This window comes from Lucilia cuprina, chromosome 6, assembly GCF_022045245.1.
Source record: "Lucilia cuprina isolate Lc7/37 chromosome 6, ASM2204524v1, whole genome shotgun sequence".
NCBI lineage: Eukaryota > Metazoa > Arthropoda > Insecta > Diptera > Calliphoridae > Lucilia > Lucilia cuprina.
Genome location: NC_060954.1, coordinates 54040741 through 54055870, shown reverse-complemented (window position 1 = coordinate 54055870; position 15130 = coordinate 54040741). Strand labels below are relative to the sequence as shown.

The following is a 15130-nucleotide window of genomic DNA, read 5'->3' as shown; positions in this document are numbered from 1 at the left end:
GATAGATAGATAGATAGATAGATAGATAGATAGATAGATAGATAGATAGATAGATAGATAGATAGATAGATAGATAGATAGATAGAAGGATAGAAGGATAGAATGATAGATAGATAGATAGATAGATAGATAGATAGATAGATAGATAGATAGATAGATAGATAGAAACTTTTTCAACCAAATACCATACCTTTTTCATTTAGTTAAAAGACGACTTTTCGCCTTTTCGACTTTTTGCATTTTATGAAAAGTCGTTTTTTCGACTTTTTTCATTTAATTAAAAGTCGACTTTTAGACTTTTCGACTATAAGTATTTTATAAATAGTCGACTTTTTGACTTCTTTCGACTTTTTTCCGACTATTTTTTAACTTTTTTCGAGTTTTTGAATTTTTTTCACTTTTTTAAAATTCTTAACTATTTTTGACTTGTTTCTACAATTTTTGAGTTTTCGACTTTTTCCAACATTTTTCGACTTTTTGACTTCTTTTGACTATTTTTTGACTTTTTTCGAGTTTTTCCGACTATTTTAGAGTTTTTGACTTTTTTCACTTTTTTAAAATTTTCAAATATTTTTGGCTTGTTTCTACAATTTTTAAGTTTTCGACTTTTTCCGACTTTTCACGACTTTTCACGACTTTTCGACTTTTTTCGACTTCATGCGATTTTTTTCGACTTATCGACCTTTTTCGAGTCGAGTTATCGACTTTTTGGAGAAAATAGTCGACTTCGACTTTTTTTATTCGAAAGTCGATTTATAGAACCCTATAAAGGGCCCTTCAGACGATTACACTTTACGTACGACAAGTCTAATGAAAAAGTAAAATAAAATTCCATCCGTATAACAAAAAAAGAGAATAAAAGTCGTATGATTAAAAAGTCAGATGGAAACAGCTGTTTCACTTTTTTTATACGTGTTTACATAAAAATACATCCCTAATCTAATGAAACCGTCTTGTTTTTTGAATCATTTCAAAAAATGAAGAGAGCCATACGACTGTCAAATTTTCCATCTGTATTCTCTCTCAATGTGTGATGGTTTCATTACATATTGCGTTTAGACGATCCCATCCGCACTCCTCTACACAAAACTTTGACAGATCATATTACTTGTGTGATCGTTTAAAGCCGGCTTTAATAGTGTAGTTGGTAATGATTCACATGCAGATTTTTAAAACGACAATTTGGTATCTTGCACCTCAAAACGCCGAACATCTTCTCTAAGGTTTTGAAGGGCAATGAAAAAAAAAATGAGTCCTTTACACGAAAACTATTCTTAGATCTTCTTTGCCATAGCTTTTAGTTTATTATCATGCAGAATATAGTATAAAAGTTAAGAATTCTTTCTATTCGGTATACTTAACTATATTTGGTTGGCCAAAAAAGTTTTCAAAAACAATCCAATTTTATTTGTTTTCAGCATCAAAATCTAATGTACTAGACCTAAAATACTATGAATGAAGCTGCATTGAATGTACTTTAAAATTCATGGAAATTTTAAAAACTTTTTCCATCTTTTTTTCTCATAAATTTGAGGCTTAATTATTTTATAACATTGAATTTATATATTAAAAATGATTCTTGTGAATGGAGGGTTTATTTTAAATGCATGTTTTAAATATATATATTTTCATCTTTATTTATTTACATAATAAATTTTAAATTTAGTTTTTCTTTAGTTTCTTATACAATATATCTAAATATTTTCTTTGTTTTTTTTTATCTATTACAGACAAAAGTATCTACTTCACGTTCTGGCTCTGTTAGCAGTTTCCCCGATGAACTACGTGAAAATAATTCCTCTGCCTTAAATACACCTTAAAACAACTACGCTCTTAATGAACATGAACAACAACAGAGAAAAAAACAAGTTTTGTAAAAACTATATAGGTTTAAACAATTTCAAAATTTCTATAAAACTTTAAAAATAAAGAAGATTTTTTTTAATTAATTTGTGGAAAAAAATAAAAAAAGGAAACTAAAATTTAATTAACGCACGCAGGCGCGCTTACAGATCAATAAAATTTATATCATGATTTGATTAAAACTTACACACACACATTTACATACAACAACTGCATTAATCATTTGCAATTAATAATAAAAATACTAAAAATAATTAACTAATCTAACATTATTATTATTATAATTATTCAACGAGAGTTTCTTAAACACAAACAACAACAAAAACAACTATTTGGCATTATAATATATTTATTATCATTATTATAACAATAATTAAAATTCATTCCATTCATGTTATGTTTGTGATAGAAAATAAATTATAAAATCTTTTTTTTGAATTGTTATAAAAGTTTTTGAAAGAAAATGTTTTTAAATTGAACATTTTTTAATGCGCCCTTTTTTTAAAAAAAAATTGCCTTTATTGAAAATACACACGTAAAATTATTAAACATGCTAATTTATATTAATGATGATAATGATGATGTATGTATGTCTACTTCTACTTTATGTAAACAACAACAAAAAAAAATAAAATTTATTTATATGTAAAAAATATATATAAAAATAATGTAATCTTTATTTTGAAAAAGAAATTTGAAAAAATTTAAAAAAAAAAAAATCAGTTTAAAGAAAATTTTCGTTAAGTTTTCTATTTTAAGAAATCATTTAATAAATTCTCTATTTAAAGTAAATTATCTACAGATTCGTAACAGAATTTCTGTGATTGGACATCCTTCATTGGGTAAAAAAAAAAACTGGCGGTTCATACAGCTGTTGCTGAGTTGGCAATCTTTTGCCAATTTAGAGAAAATGTTTGATAATTTTTTTCTATTTATTATTTTCTTAAAGAAAATAGCTGACTTAGGCCGGGTTTCTTACTCCCATGTTAAACTAGGCTTAACTTGCTGTTAGATTAAACTTGGAACAAATTTAGGCGGACTTTAACCGATGATTGTGTTTTTCAGTTTTAGATTTAAGCTCAGTTAACTTCGTTAGTATTGCCAACTTTTCACTCAAAAACATAAACAATGAACAGCTGTTTTTTTGCAAACAATACTTTTGTAAAATGGAAAATTTTGCAAAAATGTTAAATAAACATTTAAAACAATGATAAATAAAACAAAATAAATCAAAAAATTGCAATTTACTTAAAATATTAAGTTTTTGTTCTTCCGAAATCATTGTTTGTTGTTAATTGTGTTTTCTAACTTATAACTTGAGTTTAGTTGGCCAATTACACTCAGTTAAACTAAGACAATAAGTAATCGTTACTGATAACTGAAAATACAGCTGAAGATTATCTTTATCAGAAAAACTCGCCCTTATAATACCACGTTCACACGATGAGTTGAATTGCGGTTTTTGAATTACAATAGTAAATTAACCCGTTTCCACGACAAATTTTTTGTACAGCTTGTGTAATTCGGATCTGAAGTGTTAGATGGATTTTGTATTTGGGGGTTAAATAAAGAAGAATGAAGTAATGACAAAGTATTGTATCGTGTGAACATGGTATAAAATTGTATTTGACGAAACATGTAATACAGTTCGTAATTATATGTTGAATGAAGAATGACAGGTTGAATGACGAATAATTGCATCGTGTAAACGGGATATTAAACTTTTACCAAGAAAAAATCAATAAAGATGAGTTTAATCAAGAAGAAAATCGATATTTTGAAAGTTGATTTTTAATTCGATTAAAAAATGATCCAAAGTTATCTTTTTGGCAAATTATAAATCGACTTTTCGAACTCTTATTATAAGGATTTTGTAATTTTTATTGCGACTTTTACTAATGAAGTCGTCTTAGTTTAGTTTAAAAGGATTGTATATCAATGTATACATTCACTCGGAGACCCAAAGGTCCATTGTAATTCCCTTTAATAAAGAACCAGGAGAAAACAAAAGAAGACAGAGAGAAGAGAGATAAGAAGAGTAAGATTTTCCCTCCAAAAGAGAACAGAAAATGAGAGTGGCCATGGAAGGGAAATTCTTAAATGTCTGTTATCTGAAAATCCAAAAAAATCCCCTGATGAAGCCCAACAGGTCGCCTAGGTTACACCCTGCTACATCTCCTAGTTCATCGTGGAATCCTTTACCTAGCCATTTCAGTCTCAGACACTGTAATCTGGGACAGTGGCCCTACTGTCTCCAGTTCTTTTTCGACGTTACACAACCTGCAAAAATCCTGTGTGTTAACGACCCCATTACCCATAAAGACTCCAATTGAGCAGTGTCCGGTTATTACCCCTACTAGAATCCTTATACTCTTCCAGTCCAATCCTAATAGTATTCTGGTTGCTTTTGGATTTAACTTCGGCCATAGTGTCCTAGAAACCCTACAATCCAGTCTACTGTACCAGGATCGGTTGGTGAAGTTTTTAAAATATTCGGAAATTAGCCTATAGTAATGACAAATGGGGGGTTTTACCGAACAGACCCATCTGTCGAGCTCCATATCCGAGACCTGTCGGGCCAATTCATCTGCAATCTCATTTCCCTTTATGTCACAGTGTCACGGTATCCAACACAGTCGACTTTTTTTCTAGCAAATTATTTGACTCCGATCTTTTTCGACCAGAGATAAAAAATCGTAAATCGATTTATAGAATCCTATGAAAAAATTTGAATAAATGTTCGTTAAATTTGCAAAATTTAAAAGAAATCTTAAAAATTTATTTAGATAAAAAACTATAGAATTTAATAATAAAATAAATTAAATGCATTTAAACATACATGAAAACCAAAAATTAACGCACAAAATATGTATATTTTCTTAACAAAACGCTTGTCGTCAGACGTCCCAATTGTAAACAGCTGTTAATTTTTTTTAAAAACACTGGCCACTCTATTTGTTCCTTTTTATTTCTCAAATCTGTAATGACACACTGGCATCTCACTACTGTTAGTCAGCTGTGGTGTTGTTGTTTTTGTTGTGTTTACAAAAAAATCAAAATAAAAAAAATTTTACGTATTGTTTAGATTTGAAAATACGATAACAATAAAGTAAAGAAAATTGTTAATTAATCTTTTTATTTATAAATTATACAAATACTAATTTGTTTTGTATATTAAAGCGAAATCATTAAAAAAATCTACGCATTTTAAAACTAAAGTTCATACGTAATTATTAAAATACCTATATACTGCCTGCACCACCCGCCTGCGAAAAACAAATTTTTCTTTGTTTGATAATAAAAAAAGTACACTAATCTTGCACGTCATGTCTCAAGTAGACTACAAATACATCTGGTCCATAGAACCGGCGACAACTGCTGCAGCGTTACGCTCTACTTCTTCCCCACCGCAACCCTCAACAACGATAACGAACGTATTAAGCTCATTGAAGAATACCAAAGAAGCATACTTAGAAGCAGTGCGCATTTTACTCGTACTCTTAGATAATGTCCTTAAATATCCCAACGAACTAAAATATCGTACTATACGCAGTGAAAATAAATCTATTAAGGAAAAACTACTATCCTTGGAAGGCTGTAGCCAACTATTGACAGCTATTGGTTTTAGACATAGTGGCAGCGAATATAAATTACCTTTGGAAGCTTCATTAGATGTAATACGTGCTTATCGTGATGCTTTAGTAAAACGTCGTGATTATTGGTTGAATCATAAGCAGGAAATTATAACAGAAGGTTAGTGGCACTTGTATAGATGATTTATAATAACATAGCTCAGCTTTTGAAACCACAAACTAGTTTAATGCTAAAATTAATTATTATTTTTTTCTCTTTACAGTAAATTCTAAAGCAATGGCCCCTACGCTAAAAGCAAATGAAATCACGAAACCAATTGAAGCATCTAGACCATATAAACAACGAATAACATTTCCACGAGTATTGGTAAGTTAAATAGTGGGAAGGAACTTTTACTTAAGCAATAAATACTTATGAAAACATCTAGTACAATATTAAAGTGTTAATTTTTCAAATTCGATATAAAAAATCTAAATTACAACTCTTCCTTTTGTGAATTTCTAATGAAAAATCTTCATTTCAGCGAACTACAAATAGTTTTCTACAATCTTTAGAGTTATACTCTGATGCCGTTATGCAGTATGAGGATGAAAAACTCTTAGAAGCTGGACGTGCTCTAATACCTATTGATGATTTAACACAAAAAGCTAGTGAAAAACTAATGGCCATGCAGGAAGCACAGCAACAGACAGCAGCTGCTGACGTTAAGGAATTTTGCATACGTGATTTGATATTGGTGGAATTAGTTAATTGGTTTAATACGGAATTTTTCGAATGGATTAATAATATACCGTGTAAAGTTTGTGGCAGTGAGGAAAGCAAATTGAAACGTACCCAAACTGAGGGAGAATGTCGGGTAGAAGTTGGCATGTGTTGTGGCCAAGAGACAAAATTCTATCGTTATAATGATATAGCTCAGTTGTTGGTATCACGCAAAGGTCGTTGTGGAGAATATGCAAATTGTTTTACGTTTCTATGTCGCTGCTTGGATTTTGATGCACGTATTGTACACTCGTTATTTGATCATGTTTGGACAGAGGTAAATATGATTGATGTTTATTTTGAAAATTTCTATTCTATTTGTATATTTTTTACATTTAGGTTTATTCCGAATCACAATTACGTTGGTTACACATAGATCCCTCCGATAATGTGGTCGATTCACCCTTAATGTATCAACATGGCTGGAAACGTAATATCGATTATGTATTTGCCTATTCCTGTGATGATATACAAGATGTTACTTGGCGCTATTGCAACAATCACAAGGATACACTATTAAAAAGACGTTTCTGTACGGAAAATGAATTAATTGAAGCGATTATTGCAATACGCAAAAAAAGACAAATGCATCTAAGTGAAAAGCGTAAAAAGATTTTAAGTCAACGTTGTATGTTGGAATTAATTGAACTGACTGTGGAACGGTGAGATGAATAATTTTTGTATAGTTTTTTGTATTAGTAAACGTAAGAATTTGATTTTTAAGGCCCCCTACGGAGAATGAATTAAAAGGACGCAGTTCTGGCAGTTTAACATGGCGTCAATCGCGTGGTGAACATAGTTTTAGTAATGTTAGTTTCTTTTTTTATTTGAAATGTTTATGCTTTTTATAACATTTGTCTGCTTTATAATATAGATATATATTTTTACCTTAAATGATGAGGAAATTGCCAGGAAACAGTTTAACTTGCGCTACTCCTGCTCTAGCGATACCTATGAACGTTATTTAAAAGGTTAGTATTGTGATTGTTAAAAGATATTTTAATGATTTATTTTCTTTCACTATTCTCAGATACTTCTGGTTTAAGCACTCCTATCTCCTCTCACAAAACCTGGCAAAGTTGTCAGTACTCTTCGGAGAATATCTTACGCAAAGTTGAACGTGATTGGAAAATGGTTTATTTGGCAAGACAAGAGGATAGTGATTTTGCTAAAATTGTTTGGAAATTTAATTTTTCCCAAGGTAATCTTAAAGTTAAACGTTTTAAATTGAATTTAGAAAAGAAAACATTTGGCGAGGGTCAAATTGAAGTGCTATTAAGGGATTGTAAGAATAATGTTATTGTAAATACTTTAGAAAATTGTCAAGAATTTGAAATATGTGCTAGATTGTCGGGAGGTAAAGGTGATGTTGCCTGGCAGCATACACAGCTATTTCGTCAATCATTAAATTCCAATGAATATCCTTTTGATTTACAAATTGAACTGGAGTAAAATTGTTGGGGAAAAAAATTTTAAGAATATTAAAGTTTTTCAAAATATTTCAAAATTTTTCCCTGTGAAATTGTATTCGAGGAAAAATTTGCATGTTTTATAATTTAATAAATTCTAGTGCAATATGTATTAATAAAACCATGTATTAACTAAATACTAATCCAATCATATCGCTCATTTGCAATAATATTGTTATAGCTTAAACTAAAAACAAATTCTGAAAAATGTTCAAAATTTTAAGTAAAATGCATAAAATGTGAGTTATACTGCTATTATTGCAAATGTGAAATATTCACAATTATGTATACATACATATGTATTCCATTACGTTAATTTAAAAAAAAAAAACAAATTTAAATTATGTAACAATAAACAAGTGTATAAATATGTATTATAGAAATAAACAAAAATACGATTTTTTTACAATTATAGGAAGATTTAAGAGTTGAAACATAAAATATCATTCACGAATATCTCGTAGAGAATTCGATTTTTTTAATATTTCCTCCCAAAAGCCCACTTTTTAAGTTTTAGGATTCCGTTTCAATTTAAAATCGTTAAAAAATTAAAAACTTAACGTTAATGAAAACATAACCACCCGTTTACTGTCAATTTTAAGACGCCGTCAAATTTTTTTGCGTCAGTCGCCTACGAAGCCGTTAATATTTGTCGGCGCAGGGCTCTGGTTAAATGAAATGAAAATGTAAACATACCCACCGGCTTACTGTCAATTTTAAGACGCCGTTAATATTTTAGCGTCAGTCGCCTACGAAGCCGTTAATATTTGTCGACGCAGGGTTCTGATTTATAGTTATTTATTGTAAATATTTGTTTAATTTTTTAAACAATGTAATAAATTGATCTAAGTGATAAAAAAACAATGAACTGTAATGCAGAACATCATATACAATACGATTATTGCAAAACACGCCTCAAATACCGGCAAGGACGAGAATTAAAAGCAGTAAAGGTAAAATTAAAACCTTTTGAACTTGATAGAAATTATAATAATTTCCTTACTTAAGGTCTATACAGTGGCTAGTGAATCACAGAATTTGCTTATATTTGGTGTGCCAAAAATCAATCTATTGCAAGAATTAAAACAGCGTCTTCAGAGATTTGGTAAGTTATATTATGTACGCAATGTTACTACAGAAATGTTAGATCGTCAATTGGAATTAGAACAATTTACCGAAGTGTATTTGGCAAAATTTTACAAAATCTATGAGGCGCGTAAATGTAAACGTTTTCTGGATGCTAAAGAATTTTATGGTGGTATTTTGCATATATCCTATGCTCCGGAATATGAAAGCAAAGAGGAGCTTAAAGATAAAATACAAAAAAGAAAATTGGAAATTGAAAACTCTTTAAAAAGAATAAACTTGCATAAGAATAATGAAAAAAGATGCAAAAAAACTGATGTGGTACAATAAAGAAATCATTTTTATTTAATTTTTGTTTTCATTCTCTTTTGTGTAGAAAAACAAATGAAAATATATGTATTTTGTTTCGTTTAAACACTATAAATAACAATATACTATTAGATCATTATGTATAGGTCAATAGAATAGAATATGTCACTATTTTACATACAACAAATTTGTTTGTAGCATAAAATTATCATATTATTAATACATAATTTAAAACTATTTAGTCTTACGCCAGTCATGATACATTGTTAGGAATGGGACACGTTTTTGCCACAAATCCATACCATAGAAAGCCCAAAATCTGTAATGATATTAAAAATTTAAATTGGAAAATTTATATAGGTAGGTATTTCAAATAAAAACTTACAGTCCAAATATGGCTCCTCCCAAATGGGCAGCATGATCAAAGAATTTCCAACCCATTATACAGCCTGCTAAATCAATACCCATAATCACCTTAATAGCTGAACCGGCTGAAAATGTTACCATAGGTAAAAATAATATACTTAATTGTGTATCAGGATATTGGGCACAAACATAAGCTAAGACTGCCATTATAGCGCCAGACTGTAATATAAATTAAAATTAGAAAAAGAATTTTAAAAATTACTGTTGAATTTTCTTACTGCTCCTAAAGAAAGTCCAGCCTGCAAAGTAAGTGCTTTATATAGAACACTACTTAAACTTGCTATCACTCCAGCACTTAAATACACAGCCAAAAATTGTTCCTTTCCCAAAGAAAGTATGGCAGCATTAGAGAAACTATGCAAAACATACATGTTGGCAAATAAATGGAACGCAGAATAATGACTAAATGTGGACAAAAACATGGGCCAACAAACAGTACCTAAAAACAAACAATCAAACAATTATATAAAAACACAAACTCTCAAATATATATAAAACACTTACGTGCTGCTGGGTTTGAGCAAAAATATTTCATCATAGTTCCTCTTAAAGATGGTATTCTCCAGAGACCAAATACTAACACATTGAATGCACAGATAGGCACAAAAACCTTTTCTCCGGGTGCCAACTGATCCCATAGGCGGCGTATGTCACGCTTAATATTTTCCCAAGAATCTTCATGATTTGATTTTTTTCTCAGCCAACCCAATTTAGCTTGTCGCGCCTTTTCCAACATCATATTACGAGTATTTTCATATTCCAATACAGTGGCTCCCAAAAATGAGCCCAAACTAAACTAAAAACAAAAAGTTCACTATAGCTGTAAACAAAACGTTTCATTTCTATCAAAAACATACCGCTCCGGTGAAAACTAAAGCCTTGAAAACATTACCAGAAGGCACTGAACCACTAGGCGGTTCGAATGGCTGAAGGGCAGGACGTGATGAATTTTTAGAACGTGCTGAGCTACGTATGGAACGCAATACCAAACGATGACTTAGTGAGGTTTGTGTATTTGTTGAGTTTAAGCCAACATGATGCAATAATGTACGATTTGTTGTCTGACCCAGTTGTAGTGTAGAGTCCCTATGTATAAGCACGTTTTTATTTACTTTTCATATTTGGTCTATCGTTTAAAGACACTTACCTAATCTGTTTGTGCCAAGTGCCTCTTAGCCCTAGCCGTAACAACATAATTTATATACAAATAATCTGAAAATTTTCCGAAGTTCTTTCAAATAGAAATACATTCACTATTTTTATTTTTTTTTAATTTTTGACAAACAGCTGTTTTGCTTGAGCATGTTGTCAACTAACAGAGTGACTCATCTAAATAGAAATTGTAAAGAAAACGCCAAAATAAAATAAGAGAATCCCCAAATATCTAGTATGTATTTAGTCAAGTCTTGTGTATATTACGCCTATTTTATAGTCTATAATATAGAGCCTATTCTATAATCTAGTTTAGTCTATAGTCTAGTCTGTAGTTTAGTCTGTAGTCTAGTCTATAGCCTAGTCTAGTCTATATTCTAGTCTAAAGTCTAGCCTATAATCTAGTGTATAGTCTAGTCTAAAGTCTAGTCTATAATCTAGTCTATAGTCTAGTCTAAAGTCTAGTCTATAATCTAGTCTGTAGTCTAGTCTAAAGTCTAGTCTATAGTCTAGTCTGTAGTCAAGTCTTTAGTCCAGTATATAGTCTAGTCTATAGTCTAGTCTATAGTATAGTATATAGTCTATAATCTAGTCTATAGTCTAGTCTATAGTCTAGTCTATAGTCTAGTCTATAGTCTCGTCTATAGTCTAGTCTATGGTCTAGTCTATTATCTAGTTTATAGTCTAGTCTATAGTCTAGTCCATAATCTAGTCTATAGTCTAGTCTATAGTCTAGTCTATAGTCTGGTCTATAGTCTAGTCTATAGTCTAGTCTATAGTCTAGTCTATAGTCTAGTCTATAGTCTAGTCTATAGTCTAGTCTATAGTCTAGTCTATAGTCTAGTCTATAGTCTAGTCTATAGTCTAGTCTATAGTCTAGTCTATAGTCTAGTCTATAGTCTAGTCTATAGTCTAGTCTATAGTCTAGTCTATAGTCTAGTCTATAGTCTAGTCTATAGTCTAGTCTATAGTCTCGTCTATATTCTAGTCTAAAGTCTAGCCTATAATCTAGTGTATAGTCTAGTCTATAGTCTAGTCTTAAGTCTAGTCTATAGTCTAGTCAATAGTCTTGTCTAAAGTCTAGTCTAAAGTCTAGTCTATAGTCTAGTCTAAAGTCTAGTCTATAGTCTAGTCTAAAGTCTAGTCTATAGTCTAGTCTATAGTCTAGTCTATAGTCAAGTCTAAAGTCTAGTCTATAGTCTAGTCTATAGTCTAGGCTATAGTTTACTTTATAGTCTAGTCTATAGTCTAATCTATAGTTTAGTCTATAGTCAGTCTATAGTCTAGTCTATAGTCTAGTTTATAGTCTAGTTTATAGTTTAGTTTATAGTTTAGTTTATAGTCTGTTTATAGTCTAGTCTATAGTCTAGTCTATAGTCTAGTCTATAGTCTAGTCTATAGTCTAGTCTATAGTCTAGTCTATAGTCTAGTCTATAGTCTAGTCTATAGTCTAGTCTATAGTCTAGTCTATAGCCTAGTCTATAGTCTGGTCTATAGTCTAGTCTATAGCCTAGTCTATAGCCTAGTCTATAGTCTGGTCTATAGCCTAGTCTATAGTCTAGTCTATAGTCTAGTCTATAGCCTAGTCTATAGTCTGGTCTATAGCCTAGTCTATAGTCTAGTCTATAGTCTAGTCTAAAGTCTAGTCTAAAGTCTAGTCTATAGTCTAGTCTATAGTCTAGTCTATAGTCTAGTCTATAGCCTAGGCTATAGTCTAGTCTATAGTCTAGGCTATAGTCTAGTCTATAGTCTAGGCTATAGTCTAGTCTATAGTTTACTTTATAGTCTAGTCTATAGTTTAGTCTATAGTCTAGTTTATAGTCTAGTCTATAGTCTAGTCTGAAGTCTAGTCTATAGTCTAGTCTATAGCCTAGTCTATAGTCTGGTATATAGCCTAGTCTATAGTCTGGTCTATAGTCTAGTCTATAGTTAAGTCTATAGTTAAGTCTATAGTCAGTCTATAGTTTAGTCTATAGTCTAGTCTATAGTCTTGTCTATAGTTTAGTCTATAGTCTAGTCTATAGTCTTGTCTATAGTCTAGTCTATAGTCTAGTCTATAGTCTATTCTATAGTCTGGTCTATAGTCTATTCTATAGTCTAATCTATAGAGTAGTCTATAGTCTAGTCTATAGTCTAGTATATAGTCTTGTCTATAGAGTAGTCTATAGTCTAGTCTATAGTCCAGTCTATAGTCTAGTCTATAATCTAGTACATTATCTAGTATATTCTCTATAGTATATTGTCTATAGTCTAGTATGTAGTCTAGTCTACATTCTATTCTATAGTCAAGTCTATAGTCCAGTCTATAGTCTAGAACATTACCTAGTATATTGTCCATTTCGAATACAAAACAAACTTATGCATGTATGCATGTTTAGCCCTTATCCAATAGAACACTGTGTCTAAATAACAATTACCACCCAACCTGCGATTCCAGAATGTTAAAAAAAAATTCTCGATAATTTCCCAACTATACGTTATTTTTCAATTCAAAAATGTTTGAAAAATTACTTAAGTTTCAAAATTTCTCAAAAGGTTTGATATACAAATTCAAAATTGCTAAATAATAGTTGATATCGTAAGCAATATTTCAAGATCGAAAGATTTGCTGCCACAAACTGAGCGATAGGTGAGCTTTAGTTGCATATTCTCTTGTCACTTTCGCTTTTATTATCGATAGCCATAATTAAGTGGGTTTTAAGACATATTTACCTTCTCTTGCTTTCACACCAAAAAACTGAAGTGAATAATTAAGTTTTTTTAAGTTTTTTTTTTATTTTTTTGATAATTAAGAAACTGTAATTTCAATAAACTTAAATAATTTATCAATCTTCTCCTCCAATTAGTTTTTTGTTTTGTTTTGTTTTTTTTTTTTTTTTTTTAAATTCATGAAAAAATTATGTTTAATTCACAATTAAGTGAATTTAATTTGTTATTTTATACATTTATATCATTTTGTTTTGTTTTTTTATATTATATTAAAATATGATTTTATTTTATATAAATTATTATTATTATAATTTTTCTTTTAGTATTATTGTTATTATAATATTGTTTTTATTTATCATGGTGTGTGTGTTTTTTATTTTTGTTGTTGTTGTATGGACAATTATAATAATATTTTATTAGGCATAATACATTTTTTAACTCCTTTTTCTTTTTTTTTTGAAAGTAAAAAAAAAACATTCGAGTTTCTGCATGAAAAGTAAGAAAGTATTGTTTTTTTTGGTTTTGTTTATCTGTCTCACATAAAAATGTATATTGACTTACAAGCAATTTATGTTTTATTTAATTTTTTTTTAATTAATTTATTAATTAGTTTTTTTTTTAATTTTTTTATAAATTTTTTTGGTTTTTTGATTTTATGGCTTTTGTTTTTGCGGTGTAAAAATATTGTGTACAAATTTTATTTTTATTTAAGGGAAGTCATGTTTACTGATTTTCAATATTTTTTTTTGAAAATAGAAATGAAAATTAAAAAAAAAATATATATATAATAACTTATAAGTCAATAAGGATTTAAAGGTTTTTGTTATATATTGAGATAGAAAAAATATACTGAAAAAAATATTTGTGCAACATTTCCATTTAGAAAAACATAAATACATTGATTTATTTTTATTTATTTAGAAAAAAAGTATCTCATTTAACATTTACTTACCATTTATTTAAAGAAAAAAACACCCTTTATTTAAAATAACATTCTTTTAGTTATTTTAAACATATTTCAATTGCTGTTGTATATCATTGGAAACCTGTACTTTAGCTTGTTTTAGTTATGTATTAAACATTTACATGATTTATTTATTTATACACCCAACATTAATGATTGTGTTTAATTATACAGACATTTAAAGGATTTGTTTGACAAAACATTCATTATTTATTGTTAACATCAAGAATTTTATAAAGTTCTTTTTACGTTTTTGTATGTTGTATTTTTTGGGTTCGTTATGTTCTTTTAATTACTATACAAGGTTTTCTTTTTTTTCTAATTTTTGTCGCTTTTTATTTGGTTCTTCTTCGTAATGCTAAACGTACTGTCAACACAACTTCTCGCATTCCCAAGTAATAGAATGTTTTTGGAAAAATTATTGAAAATTTGTCAAATTTTAATATTTGTGAGGTTAAGTTGTTGACATCCTTAGAAAAAGTTAAACATTTTGCAAGTTAAGCTAATTACAGTTCTAACTTGCAATTTATAAACTTCACTAGGACGCGTTAAACCTATTCTAACTACAGAGTTAGGAAAGACATTCGAATACTTTCAGTACATTTATCACCATAGTTCAAAATACATGATCTTGAGACTACAAACGAATTGATGACATTTAAGCGAACTTTATATTCTTTGAAAAAGATTAAACATTTCACAAGTTAAGCTAATTACAGTTCTGACTTGTGTTTTTTTAAACTTCACTTGGTTGTGTTAAGCCCATTCTAACTAAGGAGTTAGAAAAGACATTCGA

The 15130-nt window shown here is 29.5% G+C and overlaps 4 protein-coding genes across 8 annotated transcripts in view; 3 read left to right on the top strand and 1 right to left on the bottom strand.

Moving 5' to 3' along the window:
* Nucleotides 1–1857, top strand: part of LOC111678165 (tumor protein D54) — a 5813-nt gene extending 3956 nt beyond the window's left edge. For all 4 annotated transcript variants that reach the window (XM_046954866.1, XM_046954867.1, XM_046954864.1 and 1 more), the window contains one exon: nucleotides 1731–1857. In XM_046954866.1, the coding sequence (XP_046810822.1) occupies nucleotides 1731–1820 (90 nt within the window). In that variant the 3' untranslated portion in view covers nucleotides 1821–1857. The remainder of the gene's footprint in view (nucleotides 1–1730) is intronic.
* Nucleotides 1858–4932: 3075 nt separating this feature from the next.
* LOC111678177 (peptide-N(4)-(N-acetyl-beta-glucosaminyl)asparagine amidase) lies at nucleotides 4933–8075 on the top strand. The gene is made up of 7 exons (XM_023439440.2): nucleotides 4933–5616; nucleotides 5720–5823; nucleotides 5981–6496; nucleotides 6559–6881; nucleotides 6944–7028; nucleotides 7094–7190; nucleotides 7250–8075. The coding sequence occupies exons 1-7, from the start codon at nucleotides 5190–5192 to the stop codon at nucleotides 7669–7671; spliced, it is 1974 nt and encodes a 657-aa protein (XP_023295208.2). The 5' UTR covers nucleotides 4933–5189; the 3' UTR covers nucleotides 7672–8075.
* Nucleotides 8076–8379: 304 nt separating this feature from the next.
* LOC111678179 (RNA-binding protein 48) overlaps nucleotides 8380–15130 on the top strand; it is a 50948-nt gene continuing 44197 nt past the window's right edge. The window contains exons 1-2 of one of the 2 annotated variants that reach the window (XM_046954041.1): nucleotides 8380–8641; nucleotides 8697–8793. In XM_046954041.1, the coding sequence (XP_046809997.1) occupies nucleotides 8552–8641; nucleotides 8697–8793 (187 nt within the window). In that variant the 5' untranslated portion in view covers nucleotides 8380–8551. Of the gene's footprint in view, nucleotides 8642–8696; nucleotides 9105–15130 lie in introns of those variants that run through there. The other variant, XM_023439442.2, reaches the window with a different exon arrangement.
* LOC111678178 (presenilins-associated rhomboid-like protein, mitochondrial) lies at nucleotides 9097–10811 on the bottom strand. The gene is made up of 6 exons (XM_023439441.2): nucleotides 10657–10811; nucleotides 10367–10595; nucleotides 10014–10305; nucleotides 9728–9948; nucleotides 9469–9668; nucleotides 9097–9402 (listed from the first exon to the last, which is right to left on the bottom strand). The coding sequence occupies exons 1-6, from the start codon at nucleotides 10701–10703 to the stop codon at nucleotides 9318–9320; spliced, it is 1074 nt and encodes a 357-aa protein (XP_023295209.1). The 5' UTR covers nucleotides 10704–10811; the 3' UTR covers nucleotides 9097–9317.

Bases quoted from the DNA above. Each gene is read 5' to 3' on its own strand.
- LOC111678177 (XM_023439440.2), top strand. From the start codon at position 5,190: ATGTCTCAAGTAGACTACAAATACATCTGGTCCATAGAACCGGCGACA. The intron at 5,617-5,719 runs GTTAGTGGCACT...TTCTCTTTACAG, and splicing joins GCAGGAAATTATAACAGAAG to TAAATTCTAAAGCAATGGCC. The intron at 6,882-6,943 runs GTGAGATGAATA...TTGATTTTTAAG, and splicing joins ATTGAACTGACTGTGGAACG to GCCCCCTACGGAGAATGAAT.
- LOC111678178 (XM_023439441.2), bottom strand. From the start codon at position 10,703: ATGTTGTTACGGCTAGGGCTAAGAGGCACTTGGCACAAACAGATTAG. The intron at 10,306-10,366 runs GTATGTTTTTGA...TTTTGTTTTTAG, and splicing joins CTTTAGTTTTCACCGGAGCG to TTTAGTTTGGGCTCATTTTT. The intron at 9,403-9,468 runs GTAAGTTTTTAT...ATATCATTACAG, and splicing joins GGAGGAGCCATATTTGGACT to ATTTTGGGCTTTCTATGGTA.